Genomic DNA, 23,110 nt, shown 5'->3' with positions numbered 1-23,110 from the left:
AGGAGTGGTCCCCAACCACCGGGCCGCGGCCCGGTACCGGTCCGTGGATCGATTGGTACTGGGCCACACAAGAAATTAAAAAAATAAATTAAAATAATTTTTTTAATTTTTATTTTTTTATTAAATCAACATAAAAAACACAAGATACACTTAAAATTAGTGCACCAACCCGAAAAAACTCCCTCCCCCATTTACACTCAATCACACTCATTCGCACAAAAGGGTTGTTTCTTTCTGTTATTAATATTTCTGGTTCCTACATTATATATCAATATAGATCAATACAGTCTGCAGGGATACAGTCCGTAAGCACACATGATTGTATTTTTTTATGACAAAAAAACAAAAACAAAAACATACACCCACCCCCCGGTCCGTGGGACACATTTTCTAGCGTTGACCGGTCCGCAGTTACAAAAAGGTTGAGGACCACTGCGTTAGAGGATGAATTTGAGAACACAGAGTTGAAAGACAGTTGCGATAGCCAATCAGATCACAAGTTGTTGACTGTAGCTGTTCTGTTACAACTAAAAGTTGCAAACTCTTGTTGTTAAAGTGTGTCATGCTTGTCCAGGGCCGGCCCGTGGCATAGGCCGTATAGGCAAATGCTAAGGGCGCCGTCCGTCAGGGGGCGCCACGCCAGTGCCACAAATGTTGGAGAAAAAAAAAAAAAAAAAAAGTTGGTACTATTATTTCTAAATACAAAAAAATAATCCCACGTTAATTAAAATGCAAAGTAAAGCCTATTTAATAGAAATATTATTTGTTACAACATTACGCCCCTCCCCCCCGCACCTAAAATCTTGCCTAGGGCGCCAGATTGGTTAGGGCTGGGCCTGTGCTTGTCATTTAATTAACATTGTTACATGTGTATTTGTCGCCATCATGTGGTCAGGGCAGTTAATATATCTTTGAGAAGTGTGTACTCTGAATCAAACTGTATTGACCGGAAGTTGCATAAGCCAAGCAGAGAAATTAACGGTATATGTTTTAATTGCTGATGCGTTTTAATTGATTTTTAAATACGCCAGAAAATTACCCGTTTTCTATACGGTTGATGTAATTCAATGCCCAGTAGGGTGTAAATGTGTTCCTGTATAGAATTTCTCCAGCATCAATTATGGTATTTTGAGAGGTAATCATTGAAGTCGGACATCACTGAAGGCCTCGGTGGGAAACGCACGGCCCGCCACTGATGTGTTTACCTTTCAGGATGGTGGATGAGATTGTTCATGTGTACCTAATAAAGTGGCTGACATAAAGGCATATGAGCAGCGTCCTCCAGCAGGAGGCGGTGTTGGTCCAACAGTTTAGCGCTCAAACGAGGTAAAAGTGAGAGTCTGCTGCTCCTCAATCAGTCTGGACTCAAACCTTCAGCAGCTGCAGACGTCCTCTGTCCCGAGTCCCATCTTGTCCGTCATGAAGAGCAAAGTGTGCTTGGTGATCTTGGTGAGACTTCCATGTTTTAAAAAATAACTTCCATCCTCTAATTAATAATCAGTGATCAATTAAGAAGAGTCTGTTATTTAACCATAAGTAGAAGTAGTCGGTATTATTCAGTGTGTGTGTGTATGCAGGCATGTGTGTGTTGCGTCACACCGGCCTCCTGCTGGCACGACCTCGACAACAGCGAATACGACTGTTGGCCTCTGGACCAACCCAATGAGTCCAACATGATCAGCTGCGGAGGTGAGTGTCTTAACGACAAAATCTGTTCTGCCGCTATATGGCATGTCCACGTGCAGGTCTGGAAATGGCATGGGTGCTGCGGCCTCCGGAGGCGGTGAAGAGCGGCCAGGTGTTCAACGTCATCTACTCAGTCTCCGCCCACGACTCCTTCTACAACTGGGCCGCCGACAACCGCCTTTTCCCTCACAGGTAAGACCACGGCCCTTGCTCACTGCGTCCATCGCCGCCAACCACACATGTGCACGCATGCTCAGCTCCATCAGCAACGCCGACGACGCTCGGTGGTTCTGTGAATATCACGAGTGTCCCGCGAACTGGAAAGATGCCGACGGTGAAAACTGCTGCATTCATCACGCCAACATCCACTCCTGCCCGCTGGGACACATGGTAGGCACACAAACACGTCAAATACACGGAACATTCTAATGATTGCGTTTAGACGTCAGAGAGCATCTGCGGTCCGTGGATTCCTGACGACGGGAAGATCTTCACACACACCATCTCCACATCGGGCAAGATGACGCAGACCAACTGGAGCGCCAAGGTAAGCCGAGCGTTGCGGCAGCCCTGCTTGCCGAGCGAAGGCGATGTAGTGAAGGCGTGTCGCCGTCCGTCAGGTGGTTCTGCTCCACGCGGGCCTGACTTCACTCATCGCTCACATCCGAGTAGGTCGCATGCAGGTGGCGTTGGAGGCCAAGAGCACGGTGTTGCCTTCTGCAGGTATGTAGAGTTATGACACATGTCGCTCGCCCTGGTGCCAACACTTGCCGCACTTTGTCTACAATATTAGCATTTATAATATCTATGTCATGGCTTGACCTGTCCATGTCCAAACCTCAATCCAATTGAAAATCTGTGGTGGAAGACAAGATTCTTACCCACAAAGCTGATCTGAAAACATCAGAGAAAGTTTGAGCAAGATTGATGAAGAGTAATGTTTGTCACTCGTTTAATCCATGCCTTAGAAACTGCAAGCTGTTATAAAAGACAGAGGTGGTGCAAGAAAGTACTAGTGATGTGTTGGGATAGTTTTTTTTTTGTTTGATTTTCAATATTCCATATCTTATTCCTCAGAATAAGATATGAAAGTTGGATATAAGATTTAAGCCAGAAAGTTGGCTGACAACTATAGTTGTGTGTCACGTCTGTAAATGAACATACTCCAAGTCTGCTGATTCCTTCATGTCCCCCAGAGGTTGTAGTAACCATGTTGTAGTGATTTGCTATACAGTCACATTGAGTTGTCTTACAAAATAATTGAAAATATAATTTATTGGCATTGTTTGCTGTTCTTTGTACTATGTGGTCTACACTGGTCATCTGAGCTCCTCTGTAACCGTGACATATATACTATGTCAGAGAAACTACCATGTTTCATAAAACATGTCATGTCATTTTTAATAACTTAAAAAGCTAAACCAGCAGAGCTGTCCAAACTGAGAACCCATCTACAAGACTAAATTGAATATATTTGTATTTCGTTGTTGTCAACATTTTTGTCTCATTTTTATTTGTTGTCTAAAATGTCAGTTAATTTTGCCATCGCACTGTTGTTTTGATTAGGTATCATCTTATTTTAGTCAAGGGAAAATAGGTTGTTGACAATGTCTGAAATGAAAATTATTAGTAAATTAAATTAACACTGGTTCCAGTCTGTGGCGATGGAGACTGTCAGGAGGAAGAGCTCTGCTCCACCTGTCCTGCCGATTGCGGCCAATGTCCCATGACGCCGTCCACCAAACTGGCCATCGGGCTGCCACTGAGCCTGCTGAGCCTCTGCTTCGCCCTGACCGTCATGGTGAGAGACGTGTGCCTGTGGCGTGTGTGGACCCAACGTGCACGTCTCAGCGTGTCTGCTGTGTGTTTAGTGGCTAAGGTACCAGAAACGTCGTCTGCTGTGGGACGAGAGCTGGATTATCGACTTTGACCTCATCAAACAAGGTACGGGGGCTAAGCAGGAAGTACGTCGCCATGACGCATGTCAACGTATTTTTTCACGCCACAGATCAGGACGCGCGTATGACCATGGGCAGCATGATGAGCGTGGCGGTGGCGCACAGCGACAGCAACGCCAGCTGTCTGACGACCCTCACTTCCTGTGCAGGCCAAGCAGGAAGCAGGAAGACAACCTTCACCTGCACAGGCATCTAGTATGCTCACCTTTGACCTAATAAGCTTCTCTTTGTAAACAAACACACAAACAACACAGGTGTGTTGCAGTGACGGCAGGATGGTGGCCATCAAGAAGATTGACAGCAAGTCCTTCTCTCTGTCCAAAACTATTAGACAGGAAGTCAAACAAGTCAGGTAAGTGTTGGTGTGCCAAGATGGCCGTCCAGGTTGTTGACTGTGTGTGTCCAGGGAGTTGGACCACCCAAACTTGTGTAAGTTCATCGGCGGCTGTGTGGAAGTGCCAAACGTCGCCATCGTGACTGAATACTGCCCCAAAGGAAGCCTTAACGACGTCCTTCTTAACGAGGAGATCCCACTCAACTGGGGCTTTAGGTAACCTCTCTCCGTCCTCTGACGCCTGCACAGGAAGTCACCACACGGCCATGGCATCGTTCCAGGTTCTCCTTCGCCACAGACATCGCCAAAGGAATGACATACCTTCACCAGCATCGCATCTGTCATGGCCGCCTCAGGTCTGTCAACTGTGTCCTGGACGACCGCTGGGTGTGCAAGATCACCGGTGAGCGCCCGCACCCGCCTTCAACCTCGCGCCGCAGAGCCGACCTCTGACCCGCTCATGGCCACTGTCATCAGATTACGGGCTGAGGGTGTATCGCAGGGAGGATGGGGCGGAGTTTCTCACCGCCTATCGCCAGAGGCTGCAGGAAGTGTACATGCCTCCTGAGTTTCCCAACGCCAACGTGGAGCCCACCTTGGCTGGAGATGTGTTCAGGTAATCACTCATGCACACACACACACACACACAACCACACATTTAAAAAATGTGTGTGTGCAGTTACTCCATTATCCTGCTAGAGATCGCCACACGTAGCGACCCCGTGCCTGTAAGTGTGCATGTGATTACAGCATGTAGTGCAGCGTCACAAAAGGGTGTTCCATGACCACGCTCCCGTACTTTCCCCCAGGTGGACGATTCCTGTCTGGAGGGTTCATGGTGTCCACCTCTGCCCGAGCTCATCTCCTGCAAAGCCGACAACACCTGTCCGTGTCCTGCCGACTATGTGGAGGTGAGAGGCCGGCTCTGTGCAAGCTTCTAGCATAAGCCCGCTAACGCGTGTAGTTCACGCAGCTCATCCGACGATGTGGCGCTCACAATCCCGCCCAGCGACCCACCTTTGAACAAATCAGGAAGTTTGTCTATCGCATAAACCCCAACAAAGTCAGCCCAGTGGACATGATGATGAACCTGGTAATGCCTCGCCCCCCCCTTGCTGAACCCTGACCCCGCAGCGGCCTTAAGTGCACATGCTCTGTGTTTCAGATGGAGAAGTACAGCAAACATCTGGAGGTGCTGGTGGCTGAACGAACACAAGATCTGATGCACGAGAAGCAGAAGACCGACAGACTTCTTTACAGTACGAAGCAGACAAACACACACGCACACACCAGCACACGCCTGTGGTTATCGGCTATGTGTAATGTGCGAGTGCAGGTATGCTCCCTCGCCAGGTGGCTGACGACCTCCGACAAGGAAAGCAATCGCAGGCTCAGAGCTATGTCAGCGCCACCGTCTTCTTCAGGTAGGACGGCCAGCACGTGAGTGTGCTGGAAGTGGGTTGACTGTGTGTGTATTTGTGTGTGTGTGTGTGTGTGTGTGTGTGTGTGTGTGTGCAGTGACATCGTGGGCTTTACGCAGCTGTCCAGCAGCAGTACTCCTTACCAGGTGGTGGACTTCCTCAACAAGCTCTACACCACCTTCGATGACATCATCGACAACTACGACGTCTACAAGGTGGAAACCATCGGAGATGCTTGTGAGTGACATACACTTATGGGCTGCAACGATTAAATTGATTAATTAGATGTAGGAAAACAAATTTGATTTTTATTCTGTTGCTTCCATTAATCATTTATTGAGTGTAAGTAATAAAAATGTATAAAACATGGACCGCATGGAGTGCCCGGAACATTAAATATGCAGAAATAGTTTCCGCACAACCGCTGCAGTAGTGCGCACATGAGAGCGGTGATGTGAGAGTGCCATAATCTAAACAGTGGAAATTGAAAAGTTAATTTCTAGCAGTCAGGGGAGGCAGGTGAGGCGTGCCATCATGGAAAGAAAAAAAATGTAAAAAGAAAAAAAAAAATTAAATTGTTATATGTATCCAGTGATTATACTATAAAGTTATTTTCCATTTAACTTCACCAGTTTTAGATTATTTTTATTCAAAAATCGCTGAATTTTCACATTTGCCGTTCAAATACTGAGAAGAGACTTGCGGTGATCAGCAGCCAGTTGAGCCTCACCATGGATTGCGCAATGAATCGGCTAACTGCTGGCCTGCTGTGCAGTGAGACCGTATTGCTATATGAATTAGATTATACATTTCCATAGTTCAAACATACATACAAACATAAGGGTGTCCATATGTGCACTTGGCACCAGGACACCCTAGGCCGCAGTTCCATGATCGACTTTGTAGTTGTGTCATCGGATTTGCGGCATCATGTTTTGGACACTCGGGTGAAGAGAGGGGCGGAGTTTTCTACCGATCACCACCTGGTGGTGAGTTGGCTGCGATGGTGGGGGAGGATGCCGGACAGACCTGGCAGGCCCAAACGCATTGTGAGGGTTTGCTGGGAACGTCTGGCAGAGTCTCCTGTCAGAGAGAGTTTCAATTCCCACCTCCGGAAGAATTTTGAACATGTCACGAGGGAGGTGCTGGACATTGAGTCCGAATGGACCATGTTCCGCGCCTCTATTGTCGAGGCGGCTGATTGGAGCTGTGGCCGCAAGGTAGTTGGTGCTTGTCGTGGCGGTAATCCTAGAACCCGTTGGTGGACACCGGCGGTGAGGGATGCCGTCAAGCTGAAGAAGGAGTCCTATCGGGTTCTTTTGGCTCATAGGACTCCTGAGGCAGTGGACAAGTACCGACAGGCCAAGCGGTGTGCGGCTTCAGCGGTCGCAGAGGCAAAAACTCGGACATGGGAGGAGTTCGGTGAGGCCATGGAAAACGACTTCCGGACGACTTCGAAGCAATTCTGGACCACCATCCGCCGCCTCAGGAAGGGGAAGCAGTGCACTATCAACACCGTGTATGGCGAGGATGGTGTTCTGCTGACCTCGACTGCGGATGTTGTGGATCGGTGGAGGGAATACTTCGAAGACCTCCTCAATCCCACCAACACGTCTTCCTATGAGGAAGCAGTGCCTGGGGAGTCTGTGGTGGGTTCTCCTATTTCTGGGGCTGAGGTTGCTGAGGTAGTTAAAAAGCTCCTCGGTGGCAAGGCCCCGGGGGTAGATGAGATCCGCCCGGAGTTCCTTAAGGCTCTGGATGCTGTGGGGCTGTCTTGGTTGACAAGACTCTGCAGCATCGCGTGGACATCGGGGGCGGTGCCACTGGATTGGCAGACCGGGGTGGTGGTTCCTCTCTTTAAGAAGGGGAACCGGAGGGTGTGTTCCAACTATCGTGGGCTCACACTCCTCAGCCTTCCCGGTAAGGTCTATTCAGGTGTACTGGAAAGGAGGCTACGCCGGATAGTCGAACCTCGGATTCAGGAGGAACAGTGTGGTTTTCGTCCTGGTCGTGGAACTGTGGACCAGCTCTATACTCTCTGCAGGGTCCTTGAGGGTGCATGGGAGTTTGCCCAACCAGTCTACATGTGTTTTGTGGACTTGGAGAAGGCATTCGACCGTGTCCCTCGGGAAGTCTTGTGGGGAGTGCTCAGAGAGTACGGGGTATCGGACTGTCTGATTGTGGCAGTCCGCTCCCTGTATGATCAGTGCCAGAGCCTGGTCCGCATTGCCGGTAGTAAGTCGGACACGTTTCCAGTGAGGGTTGGACTCCGCCAAGGCTGCCCTTTGTCACCGATTCTGTTCATATCTTTTATGGACAGAATTTCTAGGCGCAGTCAAGGCGTTGAGGGGATCTGGTTTGGTGGCTGCAGGATTAGGTCTCTGCTTTTTGCAGATGATGTGGTCCTGATGGCTTCATCTGGCCAGGATCTTCAGCTCTCGCTGGATCGGTTCGCAGCTGAGTGTGAAGCGACTGGGATGAGAATCAGCACCTCCAAGTCCGAGTCCATGGTTCTCGCCCGGAAAAGGGTGGAGTGCCATCTCCGGGTTGGGGAGGAGATCTTGCCCCAAGTGGAGGAGTTCAAGTACCTCGGAGTCTTGTTCACGAGTGAGGGAAGAGTGGATCGTGAGATCGACAGGCGGATCGGTGCGGCGTCTTCAGTAATGCGGACGCTGTATCGATCCGTTGTGGTGAAGAAGGAGCTGAGCCGGAAGGCAAAGCTCTCAATTTACCGGTCGATCTACGTTCCCATCCTCACCTATGGTCATGAGCTTTGGGTTATGACCGAAAGGACAAGATCACGGGTACAAGCGGCCGAAATGAGTTTCCTCCGCCGGGTGGCGGGGCTCTCCCTTAGAGATAGGGTGAGAAGCTCTGCCATCCGGGAGGAGCTCAAAGTAAAGCCGCTGCTCCTCCACATCGAGAGGAGCCAGATGAGGTGGTTCGGGCATCTGGTTAGGATGCCACCCGAACGCCTCCCTAGGAAGGTGTTTAGGGCACGTCCGACCGGTAGGAGGCCGCGGGGAAGACCCAGGACACGTTGGGAAGACTATGTCTCTCGGCTGGCCTGGGAACGCCTCGGGGTCCCACAGGAAGAGCTGGACGAAGTGGCTGGGGAGAGGGAAGTCTGGGCTTCCCTGCTTAGGCTGCTGCCCCCGCGACCCGACCTCGGATAAGCGGAAGAAGATGGATGGATGGATGGATTTCCATAGTTTAGTTAGATGATATATTTCCATAGTTTAGTTAGCTGAGGTATATAATGTACAGTGTATTTTGTCAACCACTGTATGAGTGTAACATATTTCTTGTGCTGAGCAATCATAAAACGGCTGCGAAGACGCACTGGCTAAGGCTCCCAGTAATCCCGCCTCATGGTGGTAGAGGGCGCTAGTGATCCCAGGGATCATTTTTGCGACTACTCGGCTGCAGAATAAGTGACAACAAGCAGCAACAGTTAGCGATCGTTTATTTTTTCCTCTTGCCTGGACTTTTAACATGGAGGATTACATATCTAAAATAAAACAGTTTTCTAAACTGGACTTTCAATCGAAGCAGGAGGTAATAATTAAAGGAAGATCTCCATAGAGACAGAGAGACTTTCAAAACTGAAGAAAGATAAGGAAGACTTCTATAAACAAGTTATCGATGCTTTTGTTCAGAAGGAGCGGCACATGGACTTCATTTATAAGTAAAGGTAAGACCATAATAACGTTTTTTTTATTAAATGTGCTTTTTGTGTGCTACAGTGTATATGTGTAAAGTTAGAGTTAAGTTACTCAGTGGCCTAGTGGTTAGAGTGTCCGCCCTGAGATCGGTAGGTTGTGAGTTCAAACCCCGGCCGAGTCATACCAAAGACTATAAACAAAATGAGACCCGTTACCTCCCTGCTTGGCACTCAGCATCAAGGGTTGGAATTGGGGGTTAAATCACCAAAAATGATTCCCGGGCGCGGCACTCAGCCAAGCGGTGCTTGGCACTCAGCTTGATGCTGAGTGCCAAGCAGGGAAGAATTGATGCTGAGTGCCAAGCAGGGAAGAATGCTGGTATGAGCTTTAAACATAACCTGTTAACTGCTGCCAATCAAATCAGAATCAGAATCAGAATCGTTTTATTGCCATTTTTTGCGAACGGTTTCACAAACTAGGAATTTTTCTTGGTGCAATCGTGCAACATAAAACACATATAACACAGATTTGGTAATAACAAGAGCTGTAACTGAGCTATCAGATCTTGTTATAGACTTAGAAGGAATTCTAGGGAGCTACTGTTAGGAGTTATTTTTCATGTGCCTGATGGCCGAGGGGAAAAAACTGTTCAGGTGGCGGGAGGTGTGGGTCTGGATGGACCATAGTCTCCTGCCTGAGGGGAGAGGGGAGAATAGTGTGTGGTGAATGAAATGGTGAATAAGATACTCTTTAGGGTTCATATGTTAGTAAATCTGACTGTACTGAAGTCAGTGCCTCACCAGCCATGAACCTCACCGCACGTCACTGATTTCTAGTGCCGCACACATGTTAAAAAGGCATTTCAAAGTTTATGATGTACATTTTATGAAAAAAGAATGAAGGTTATGGAGTTGAAACATAGTTGTTTATCACAAATATTTTCCCTGAAAAGGGAAAATAGTTACTACTCGATTAAACAAACAAACAAATCAATAGATTACTCGATTGCTTAAATATTTGTTGCATGACGTGGAGGGGTAGAGTGGCCGTGCCAGCAACTTGAGGGTTCCAGGTTTGATTCCAGCTTCTGCCATCCAAGTCACTGCAGTTGTGTCCTTGGGCAAGACACTTCACCCTTGTTCCCAGGGCCACTCACACAGGTGTATGAAAGTGAATCAATGTTTGGTGGTGGTCAGAGGGACCGAGAAAAAGTGTGTTTCCACGATGACTGTGTGTCTACAAAATGTAAATGTAATCCATTAACAAAATTGTTATTATAGACATGGTGGTGTCGGGCGTTCCAAGTGAGAACGGCATCCTTCACGCCGCCGAGATCGCCAGCATGGCATTGGATCTGGTGGGCGTGTGTCGCACCTTCAACATTCCTCACAAGCCCAACACACAACTCCAGATCCGAGCCGGCATACACGCAGGTACGCTGGCACGTGCACACGCACTGACAAGAGTGTGTGCATTGACAAGTGTGTGTGTGTGTGTACTCAGGTCCTGTGGTGGCGGGGGTGGTGGGCACCAAGATGCCCCGCTACTGTCTGTTTGGAGACACCGTCAACACGGCGTCCCGAATGGAGTCCACCAGCCTGGGTAAGGTATCCATGGTCACATGACCTTTGGGGGTCCAGCCTCGCTGTGTGTGAGCCAGCGTGTCTTTGTTACGCAGCACTGAAGGTCCAGTGCAGTGTGAGCGTCTTTTACCTGCTGGAGGAGATCGGCGGCTATGTGTTGACATGCAGAGGAACGCTGCAGGTCAAGGTACGTCTGGTCTTCTTAGCTACTCGGGGGTGGAGGTCTACTAACGCTGAGCGTCTCCTCGGCAGGGGAAAGGTGACATGGTGACCTACTGGTTGGACGGAAAGACGTCGGACATCAAGCCCGCTAAAAGCGTCACCTTGGCGACATCCAAAGAGCTAGCCTTGTCGCTGCCAGGCTCGCTCAACCGCGACCTTTAAACCACCGCCACCTAGCTGTTAGCAGTGAGCATTAGGACAGGCTCACATAAGCGCCCTCAAACTGTAACATTGACCATGATTTGAGGGCAACAAGATGGCTGACAGACGGTCCTGATAATCATTATGTTCATTTTTGTTTCTACTGAGAGTTTTGTAATGCTGATAATAACAATGATCATCATAATACTGTCACTTACTGTACTTCCCAGTTTTGTAATAATGCACATTATTTTTATTTCCTTCAAGTTAAACATGGTGGGTCTTATTTACTAAGATACAAATACCACATGCTAAATAACGTGTGCAAACTATAAAATTGTGTGTACTATTAGTGAACGTGTTGCAGGTGATCTACTAACACTACATGTACAATTGATAACAAGTGCAAAAGTAGTGCAGACCACCCTATTTAAATGTGGATTTTGCGTGTGCGAGCAACAGTCACCATGGAGACACTCATTTCCCTCCACATTAATAACGTTATAGGCGCCAATGGTCCAACCTGTGTTGTTTTATGTTGTGGAATATGCAGCACACACCACCTTTTCTAGGCGAAATACTGTGGAAGTGTAATCTAAACACAATGGATCCTAATTTTAGCACGCCAAATTTGCGCTCTCTGTTGTGATTATACGCCAGGAATGATCCAGAAAATTATGCAAGAATGCATGAAAATGCATATTGCAAAACGTTTCTTCATGTAGGAAATATATTAACATACGGTAACTCCAATTTGAAAATAAATTAACGCCATAAAAAAATTTAAACGCCCGCAAACACCAAAACGAATCAATTGAATATGATTTAATCAGCCACTTAAGTCATCCAACAACTCTAAAATTATAAAAAGATATTGCTGAATAGACAATGTGTCTAATATATTTTATTTTTGACAGTCTAAATTAAAAGGGGTGTCAAAAAAAAAAAAAAGATTTTCAGAATAATTGTGATTCTTATTTGCAACGATTCTTAATTGATTCAAAAATATCAAAAATCGATTTATTTATTCATTCATTTTCAACCTGTCCTCTCAGGCAAACTATATTGTTGATGTAGATGCATATCTGCTGTATAGATTTACTTTAGAAAAGAAAATTGTTGGATACTTCCCTTGTTGCCTTATTTGAATTTGACTTCATTAAATGTTTGGGAAGCATTTTATTAAACAATCTTTTTTTTTTTTAAGTAATATCGAAACTGATCAGATCTGTTTATCTATTTTATGGAGGATTGTAGGTAATCATAAAACTGGCATCCAATGTTATTAAAAAAGTATAGATTTTGAATTGAGAATTGTTTTGAATCGAGAATCGATTCTGAATCGAATCCTTACCCCGAGAGTCAAATCAAATCGAATCGTGTGGTGCCCAAAGATTCACAGACCTATTAAATATGTTGACACACATATAAAACTAAGGATGATCTGTTCACCGTCTGTCTTTGCAGCCTCCTTTCTCATATCCATTTGTGCATAGGTGTGTGAGTTTGTGCGCACATTTCAAACGTTCTAAAAATGGACACAAAACAGTGGCCGCAGAACAGCTTTCGTCCTGATAAATCACATTGAGTGCTAAATGATTATATTTGCATCTCCTCCTCCTAGTATTGTGGGTGTTCTGGTAATCAACATATATAACAAAACACATTAAATGGATTGCACTCTCTATTTAGCTCATTTTACAGACGTAAACATTTAGTATAGTAGGCTTATGTGTGTTTGTGTGTGTGCAACACAGATGCAAAGCAGCTTTTTAATTATACGTTGCTGTCTACAAGCACATGCAAAGCAGCTTTTTTATTAAGTCTGCGTGTGTGTGTGTGTGTGTGTGTGTGTGTGTGTGTGTGACTGTGTGTGGTTGTGTGTGTGTGTGTCAAGTGGTCATTGGCTCTCTGCTCTGAAGCCCACTCTCCAGCTTGCTCATTCTACAAAGCATTTACACATCTGAGACAAATGTGCACTAAACCTTCAGAGCAACACTTCGCTTGCGCTTGTGTGTGTGTGTGTGTGTGTGTGTGTGCGTGTGTGCGTGCGTGCGTGTGTGCGTCACATGATTTAGTTACAGAATACATCAGAGGACGTCCAACAAAGCTGTGTGTGTTTCCATGGTTTCTTCGCTTGCAGTGAATTCCTGTTTATTCCTCTTGTCTGAAATGGAATACAGTGGTACCTCTGGATACGAGTTTCATTCATTCTGTGACTCTGTATTCGTCTCATGGCTCATTCAAAGGATATCAAATAAATGTTATCATTGCTAACCCTCCAAAACAGCACAATTTTAATATGGAACATGTCTTTTAAAAGAACAACAACCTTTTGGATAAGAAATATTGTATGAAAAACCATACAATAGAACAGACCTGGGCAAATTAAGGCCCGGGGGCCACATGCGGCCCGTTAAGCTTTTCAGTCTGGCCCGCCGGACATTCCCAAATAATATTTTTTTAGATCTTTAAGATAGAAACTGTAGCTGCCATTATGATGTGCAGTGATGTTTTCAAATGACCGTAAGTCTTGAACTATACAAAGTATTTCAATGGTTGGAATCTGCGCTTATGGATGATATACCAGTTACTATGGTAATCTAATTAGTTACTATGGTCATCTAATTAGTTACTATGGTAATCTACGTCACAGCAGCTCAGACGAGGCACCAAGCAGTGTGGGCGGGAAGCGTTTCCACAGACGCGGAAGGAGCTTTTCACAACAAAGTTCTAAAGCTTAGTGATATATCAGATTGTAGGTGGGTTTATTTTGTACCCTTCGCGTTCATATTTCACTGTTTGTTGCATTTTTGTTGCGTTTCACTTGATTGCAAAATATACCGATCGAAAGGGGGTGTGACATTCATATTTTGTCAATATTCAATGATTTATCGTTCATAGAAAAATCTAAAATTCCATTACGTTTTTTAAGACGGTCTGTCATAACGTTTTTAGCATTCAATCAGACATTATTGTGAAGTTTTGTTTTAGTCTCCCTAAAAATAGATATACCGGCCCCCAGACACATTTTTTTCTCTAAATGTGCCTGAGTCAAAATAATTGCCCAGGCCTGCAATAGAATATAGCTATGAAGGTTGTCATTCATTCAGGTCGTTGTCATCTCAGGGTGTTCAATCGTTCGCAACTGGACTGCTTGGTTTGTCTTGGAAGACGTTTCGCCGCTCATCAGTTTGTGCTCATAGATTTGTAAAAATGTACTGCCTCTCCTGCCTTCAGGCGATACCTGTCTTTTAATATCACATTGCAGTTTTGCTTGCTTGAAAAGAGAAGCAAATGAAGAACTGTCTATTATTTCTATCCATCCATTTCTACCGCTTGTCCCTTTCAGGGTCGCGGTGGGTGTTGGAGCCTATCTCAGCTGCATTCTAAATGGTTTAAATTTCATAAAATGTCACTTAATGTTACAAAAATAACTGATTTTTAGTACGAAAAACAAAAGATATAATAAAAATACATATAAGTATTCCTTTGATGGCATCAAAATTAACCTGGTTATTGCTGATGAAAATTAACTTGGAAACAACATACTGAAATTGTATAGGGCAAGATGATGAAATTATTATATTATTATTATGTAGGTATTTTGAATAAAGGTTGTTATTTTATTAATCATTCTTGTATGATGATATTACATTACAGTTGAATACATACACATTCATTACAGTTGAATACATACACATATAATGTATTATAATAGTTTTTGGCGTGCTACTTGTCAATCAATTTTCCATATTTTTAAAGACTTCTTAAAAATTCTTCTGATATACATAATTACTCAACAAGACACTGTCGTGACTTAAGTAGTATATATTCTAAGCAAACCAGCTCTTCAATCCACAACTGTTTTAATATTGAAAAAAAAAACAATTGAAGGCTATGTTGGTCTTGAGTGATCTATGATGAGTATGTGTATTGCATATGTATTGCATTTGACTTTATTCTTGTTGCTGTGATAAATTGTGATGTTTTGGTGGAGATGGCTTTACAAGGGTCATCTTAACTTTTCCTACTCATGTGTTTTGCTTTACATTGTATAGTATGCGTTTGTGTGCACACAAATAATCAAATAAATAAGTAAAGACAAGAGAGTTCACTTCGTTTTTGGAAATAAGTAACGTTCTGATTTTTATCGACCTTTTAAGGAATGTCCAAAATGGGGCTTATCTGGATAATTTCTACAACGTTTCCTTACATTCGTGTTATGAGTGTAAGCTTCTGTGTGTGTGTGCGAGCGTCCCAGCCTCCTCCCACAGAAACAAAGACAGTGGATGACTGACAAGAAGCTTCACTGCGTTTCCTTCATTCTGCTATAAATAGCTCAAGAAGTTATCGGCAGATTTTAATACCTTTAAGAAAGAGTCACAAATAGGAAAAGGACTACATTTTGGGACTGATCTGAAGCAATTTTACTTGTGAGATAGGCCCTGGGCCCTGACAGACATCTGCCCTCTCTAAGTTCTTTGTTCAGTTTAAAAAAGCAATCATTCATTTAGCACAGCTTGAAAAGGAGCTCTGAAACAGAGGTCCTCAATGTCCAGGAGGACCACGTAAACAGTATATAAAGTACTTTATAAAGTGCTTCTTTTTACAATTGTCAATCAAATTAGTTATAAATAGATATGATAAATAATAGCTATGCTTACAATATTTTGGAGGGTTCTTCAGAAACCTACCCTTTAATCCTAAGGATGTTCACCTCGGGGACGCACTGAACCACACTAAATGCTTCAACAACACACATTAGGCCGCAACAATCAACACAATGACCAGTGCACAGAAAAACTCAAACAAAATGACATTATAATTTAAAATAATGTTGCCCGGCAAAATTGTTATCAAGCACAGGATACAAAACTACTTGTGGGTTTATTCTACGGACCTTTTTTGACAACTAGCTCAAGTTTGATGTGAACACCGATTTTATAGTGAAGGGAGCACAACAGAGAATTCATCTTCTCGGGAAATTATTTGTTATACTCTTTCGTTTTTATCAAACGTTTATTGAGAGTCTCATGTGTTATTCTTTTATTTGTCGGTTTCGCTGTCTTTCAGTTAAAGACCGAAACAGCCTGACTAGTATTGTTAAGTCTTGCTCTAAGTTTACCGGAGTAAAACTAAGAGACTTAAACTTCTTCTGCAACCAGCAAATCCTCCGAAAAGCAAAAAGTATTTTAGCCTCCCCGAGCCATGTCCTTGCGGGGGAATTCTCTCTGTTGCCTTCAGGGCGACGTTATGCCCATTCCATTGTGTAAAACAAATCGCTTTTCCAAATCATTCCCCTCTGCACTCAGACTCTTAAACTTTTACAATTTTCAGAGTGTTGTATTGTTTATGTATTTATTGACTTTTTATATATTGTGAGCCATGTAGGCTTTGTGAACCACGACAACCTGCTGCTCAAATTGAATTGCCCCTTGAGGGATTAATGAAGTTGTTTGAATTGAATTGAATTGAATTTATTCTGAAAGGTAAATTTTGGTAGATGAACCCTAAATAAATGAAATAATAAAGGTTTAGTTCTGGGTATTCTCACAAGTTACAAAACAGATGTTTCCTTTAAACAAAACACCTTATGTTCTTAAACTATCGGAAGTAAATTATATTTAACTTTGGTATGACACAATCAAATACAATAACTGCAGTTACTTTTTTGCCCTATTACATATAAGAACATTTTATTAGAACATGTTATTAGTACATTTAAATATCTATTTACAATGAACTGTACACGCTTGAAGAGATTTTTACCTTATTTGTCCAAAATCTCCTGAATGACCTTCGAAGTAGCAACACAATTACACATACGTTTCTGCAACAAAAGTGGTACCCATTTACAGATACATAAAGATACAGTACATGTACGACACGGTGAATATTTATCCTTTGTAGCTAAAAAAATTCTGACCTATGTCTCTAAATGTTACAATAACTGCTTTGCTAGCAAGATTGTTGAAAGGATCTCCACTATTTGTTCTTTCCTAAAAGTAACCAAATTATTCCTCAAATCGAAAAGCCACACATATGACACTATTACCGCCACCATTCATTTCATTCATTTTCATTTCATTTATTCATTTAGTACAGGCAATGACATAAAAAAAAGTAAGAGGTTGACAACACGTAATAATATAAATTAATATAATGCAAAATGTAATGTACAGTATGTAAGCATGAAGCATGATGGTCCAGTTTTGCCTGAAAGGGAGTTCGGAAGAAGATACTTGATTTAATCCCACCCCTAGTTCTCAATTCAGTGATTAATACATTGAGTTTCATTGTTACTTTAAGGATTATACAAATGTCGTATCATAGTGGCATTACCACAGGTAACAATAATTATTACACTGTAACAATAATTTATATCAACAATGTAGGAAGAATGAATATACCAACAATGGTAACAGACAAAATACCTACAATGGTAATAGACAACATGCCAACAATGGCAATAGACAACATGCCAACAATTGTAATAGACAACATGCCAACAATGGTAATAGACAATTAACATGCCAACAATGGTAATAGATAACATAGCAATAATGGTAAGGAAACATTGAGCACATGTTAACACTTTGAAATAGAGTACAACATCAGGTTAAATTAAAGACCCTCATCTCTATATTTGAACCAGACCCGATGTTTGTATAATAGTTTAAATCGATTAATAGTTCGGCATTGCTTGTGTTGTAAGTCCAGTTTGTTCCATAGTTTTACTCCGCATACAGAGATACAAAAACATAAAACTTTTATTAGTAGATTGCACAGTACAGTACATATTCCGTACAATTGTCTACTAAATGGCAACACCCGAATAAGTTTTTCAACTTGTTCGGGTGTTGTCACGTTAATCAATTCATATTTATGTGTGGTTTGAGCTCTCCGCAATGAGAAATATCCAAAGCCTCTCAAATTATGAGCCTGCCCTCGTCTTATAAAAAAACGTTGTAGATTAGGTGGCAAGAATTTGTTAAAAGCTTGATATAAGATTATTGATGTATTATATTTAACAAGATCATCAAATTGGAGCAACTTTGATTGCATAAACAGATTATGTTTAAAAAAACAACAACATTGTGAATGATCTGCACTGCTCTTTTCTGTAACATGATCAGAGGATTAATTGTGTTGTGGTAAGTATTCCCCCGTACTTCAACACAATATGTAAGGTATGGGAGTTCCAAGGTGCAGTATAGAGTATGGAGTGCATTTTCATTGAGGTATAGTTTTGCTTTGTCTATAATTGAGAGGCTTTTGGAGATTTTTGTTTAATGTGTCTGACATGAGGTTTCCATGATAGTTTACTATCAATTATTACTCCCAAAAATGTATTCTCATTTACGATTTAAATTTGGGTACCATCAATACTTATTTTCTGTTCAGACGTTTTATTGCGATTTCCAAATATCACTATCGTAATTTTATATATATATTCAAGGATAATGTATTTGTGTCCAACCTTTTTTTTTTTTACTATGTTTAGTTCAGTGTTTATTGTATTTATGAGCTCATTATAGTCATCCCTACTGTAGAATATATTTGTGTCGTCTGCAAATAGTATACATTTCAGTACTTTCAATGTATTAAACATATCATTAATATACACAATAAACCGTTTTGGCCCCAGCACGGACCCTTGGAGGACACCACAAGCAATGCCAAGAGTATCTGATAAATATTGACTAATTTTTACAAACTAGGCCAGTGTAGTCTTCCTGTTAAATAATTTTTTAACCAGTCTCCAGCCAGCCACCTAATTCAATATCTTTCCTTCTTATCTAGTAAAATTGAATGATTAATGGTATCAAAGGCTTTTTTTTTAGATCAATAAAGATACCAACTGCATATATTTTATGCTCAAGTGCATTAGTCATTTCTTCAATAGCTTCAGTTATCGCCATTGAGGTTGTTCTTTTGGACCTAAAGCCATACTGACCGTCATTGATTATATGATGTTTCTCAAGAAATGATTCAAGTCTAGAATTAAATAGTTGAGAACTGAGGCAAAAGAGAAATTGGTCTGTAATTGGCAAAAGCGTGTTTACTTTTGAAGAGCGGAGTTAACTTAGCGATTTTCATTTTAGCCAGTCTGGAATGAGAGGTTACATATATAAGTTAAGGGTTTTACAATATTCAGTATTATTTTTTTAACCAATATCATGCTGATATCATGGCACTAGTGGAGCACTTACTTTTACACTTTTGCACAATGTTTGTCACCTCCTGCTCATTTGTAGCTGAGAGGAAAAATGACAAATAATTCTGTTTAATAGTTGATTTTGTAACTCCATTGTCTGGGATATCTACAGCCAACTCAGGACCAACATTTACAAAAAAAACGATTGAATTTATTCACTACATTACTCGGCGTGGCGAAGTTTGGAGAGTAGCCGTGCCAGCAATCTGAGGGTTACTGGTTCAATCCCCACCTTCTACCATCCTGGTCACGTCCGTTGTGTCCTTGAGCAAGACACTTCACCCTTGCTCCTGATGGGCCTGGTTAGCGCCTTGCATGGCAGCTCCCGCCATCAGTGTATGAATGTGTGAATGTGTGTGTGTGAATGGGTGAATGTGGAAAATAGTGTCATAGCGCTTTGAGTTCCTTAAAAAGGTAGAAAAGCGCTACACAAGTACGACCCATTTACCATATTATAATTTTTCATCAATAAAGTAATCAGGATTTGCCAACTTAGAATATCCTTGTTTGATTAGGCTATTCAAAACATCCTAAGTTCCTTTTATATTGTTTTTGTTTTCATATAGTTTTTTTTGACAATGGAACCGTTTGCTTGTTCTTATAATATCAGTTAGTTTATTTTTGTACTTATAACTTTGTTCAACTTCTTTTGTTTACATTTTGATGAACAGTTTGTCGAGATTGTTTTTCTTTTCAATTTCCCTACAGAACATTAGTTATACTGCGTAACAAGTATATATTAGGAATATTTGATAAATGGTAAATGGGTTATACTTGTATAGCGCTTTTCTACCTTTTTTTTTTTAAGGAACTCAAGGCGTTTTGACACTATTTCCACATCCACCCATTCACACACACTGATGGCGGGAGCTGCCATGCAAGGCGCTAACCAGGACCCATCAGGAGCAAGGGTGAAGTGTCTTGCTCAAGGACACAACGGACGTGACTTGGATGGTAGAAGGTGGGAATTGAACCAGGAACCCTCAGGTTGCTGGCACAGCCACGCCGTGCCCCTATTTATCTCCCAAAGCTGCAAGTTCACTCAAACACACAACTTCTTTTTTCTCAGCTCTCATCCAACTCTCACTTCTTCGCAGTCTTACCCCTTTGAAAAGTTGCAAACGCACCACAGACGCCACACTGACCTCTAGTGGAGTCCTTTTGGGACTACATTGTACAATTCATTTTTTTCCCACCTGGCTACAATAGATTAATAGATAAAGTAATAATACTAAAAGACAAAACAAAACACTAACAATAGAAAACTCCTGAACACCACAGCGCCACCTGCTGGATGTACACAAGCACTTTACAAAAAGCACTGAAGCACTGAAGAACACCACAGCACCATCTGTTGGATGCACACAACCACTGTCACATGGCAAAGCACCCATGCACAATCAAAATGACCTGATTTAATATTAATCATTAGTATTTGTTGTTTTGTTTCCACTTTTTTCAATGGATCACAGCTTCAGAGGAAAACCAAAAACAGTATAAAACAGTAAAACATATGGAAGTATTATTGTGGCAAAACTACTTGCGAACGCATATCTCAATCTGTGCGTCTGTAATCCGACTAATTTGTGTGTCAGTATCTTAATCTGTGTGTGTTTGTAATCAGATCCGTGTGTGCATGTTATAATTTGTGTCTGTATTTCAATTTGTGTGCATGTAAAGAAAATCTTAGCAGTCCATATTTCGATGTGTGTGTGTAAAAAAATAATGTGTGGATCTATGCATTCAGATCCGTGTGCTGCAGGAACCCTGATTAGCCGTATTTTTATACGTGAATTTTGCACACTTCTGCTGTGTAAGAACGTGTAAAAATACGTGTCCGTCTGAAACATCACATTTCCTTTCCCTATACTCACCAATAGTCAGCACCTTGCACCCACTCATGTTGTTCTGTGTTGAAGTCAACCATATTAGACTCTCATAAGTTAAAGTTAAAGTACCACTGATAGTCACACACACACTAGGTGTGGTGAAATTTGTCTTCTGCATTTGACCCATCTCCTTGTTCACCCCCTGGGAGGTGAGGAGGGCAGTGAGCAGCAGCGGTGGTCGCGCTCGGGAAGCATTTTGGTGATTTAACCCCCAATTCCAACCCTTGATGCTGAGTGCCAAGCAGGGATGTCCATCTATCCATTTTATACCGCTTGTCCCTTTCGGGGTTGCGGGGGGTGCTGGAGCCTATGTCAGCTGCATTCAGGCAGAAGGCAGGGTACACCCTGGACAAGTCGCAATGGGTCCCATTTTTATAGTCTTTGGTATGACTCGGCCGGGGATTGAACTCACGATCTACCGATCTCAGGACGGACACTGTAACCACAAGGCCATTGAGCAAGATGACACACATGGTAAGACCCCCTAACTTTTTCCACAAATACCATTACTGATTACCAGTGGTAAGCCGTGCGTTTCCCACCTAGGCCTTCAGTGATGTCCGACTTCAATGATTACTTCTCAAAATACCATCATTTATGTCACCACATGACCATTGCTGGATAAATACTATACAGAAACACATTTACGCACTACTGGTCATTGAATCACCACCAACAGTGTACAACGGGTTATTTTCTGGCGCGTTTAAAAATCAATAAACCCGCATCAGCAATTAAAACATATCTTAAGTGGTAATGTCAAAACAAAAATTGCAAAAAACATATTAAACGTGAAAAAATAAAGAAATAAAATATCTGAACTCACAATCTGTAGAACCCATTCGAGCTTCCGGGGTTGACTGACATCGTCTCACAAGATGTAGTTTCTCTTCAAATATCCTTCTTGAAAATGGCCTTGTAAATATATGTGTTTTTTGTCTTGTCTAATCATAAAAGATGCAGACGAGTCGTGTTGGCTGACTTCTTAAAGTTTACTCCACAAAGTGCTCATCAAAAACAGCTGCTGGCATGACTAAATGTGTCTACTGCACATGCTCTTCACTACTGTGGCATGTTGGGTAATGGAGTTCTTATGTTACCTAGCTTATAATATCACAATATATATCTGCCTTAGGCCTTCCTTACTGACGACAACTTGTGATCTGGTTGGCTATCGCAACTGTCCGTCTGTCAACTGTATGTCCCCGTTCACTTACAGTGCACAGACGCCAGCATTGTTAATTCTGAAGGCTTTGAGCAGATTTGGTACAGCATGGCAACGTAAGCTATCTGAATTCTGATTGGATAAAAACTCTAGAACCTAAAAACAACAGCGCTGGAAGGAGCATAATATGACATGAAGAGAATATGAATACTTTTAGATATTTAGGGAAAGTAAATAAAAAATTCCTTTAATCTTTTTAAAAAAAAATTCCCATTCTTGCTTGATGTACAGCTTAAGTTGTTCAATAGTCCGGGGTCTCGTTGTCGAATTTTATGCTTCATAATGCGCCTCACATTTTCAATGGGAGACAGGTCTAGACTATAGGCAGGCCAGTCTAGTACCCGCACTCTTTTACTATGAAGTCACGCTGTTGTAACACGTGACTGGCATTGTCTTGCTGAAATAAGCAGGGGCGTCCATGATAACGTTGCTTGGATGGCAACATTTGTTGCTCCAAAACCTGTATGTACCTTTCAGCATTAATGGTGCCTTCACAGATGTGTAAGTTACCCATGTCTTGGGCACTAATACACCCCCATACCATCACAGATGCTGGCTTTTGAACCTTGCGCCTATAACAGTCCGGATGGTTCTTTTCCTCTTTGATCCGGAGGACACGACGTCCACAGTTTCCAAACACAATTTGAAATGTGGACTCGTCAGACCACAGAACACTTTTCCACTTTGCATCAGTCCATCTTAGATGAGCTCGGGCCCAGCGTTTCTGGGTGTTGTTGATAAATGGCTTTCGCTTTGCATAGTTTT

The 23,110-nt window shown here is 42.6% G+C and overlaps 2 protein-coding genes across 2 annotated transcripts in view; one reads left to right on the top strand and one right to left on the bottom strand.

The window, feature by feature from the left end:
- Positions 1–21,971, bottom strand: part of LOC133606484 (uncharacterized) — a 37,009-nt gene extending 15,038 nt beyond the window's left edge. The window contains exon 1 of the mRNA XM_061960492.2: positions 21,947–21,971. The gene's annotated coding sequence lies outside the window, so the exon portion shown is untranslated. The remainder of the gene's footprint in view (positions 1–21,946) is intronic.
- Positions 1,315–14,999, top strand: LOC133605737 (atrial natriuretic peptide receptor 1-like). The gene is made up of 23 exons (XM_061959011.2): positions 1,315–1,449; positions 1,578–1,689; positions 1,746–1,878; positions 1,944–2,076; positions 2,129–2,233; positions 2,307–2,409; positions 3,342–3,487; positions 3,558–3,630; positions 3,695–3,839; positions 3,910–3,996; positions 4,051–4,194; positions 4,260–4,381; positions 4,456–4,594; positions 4,658–4,706; positions 4,788–4,889; positions 4,952–5,071; positions 5,144–5,237; positions 5,315–5,402; positions 5,497–5,636; positions 10,345–10,497; positions 10,568–10,666; positions 10,743–10,834; positions 10,900–14,999. The coding sequence occupies exons 1-23, from the start codon at positions 1,420–1,422 to the stop codon at positions 11,029–11,031; spliced, it is 2,541 nt and encodes an 846-aa protein (XP_061814995.1). The 5' UTR covers positions 1,315–1,419; the 3' UTR covers positions 11,032–14,999.
- Positions 21,972–23,110: the final 1,139 nt, after the last annotated feature.

This window comes from Nerophis lumbriciformis, linkage group LG05, assembly GCF_033978685.3.
Source record: "Nerophis lumbriciformis linkage group LG05, RoL_Nlum_v2.1, whole genome shotgun sequence".
Classification (NCBI taxonomy): Eukaryota; Metazoa; Chordata; class Actinopteri; order Syngnathiformes; family Syngnathidae; genus Nerophis; species Nerophis lumbriciformis.
This window is presented reverse-complemented; position numbering and strand designations above follow the sequence as displayed.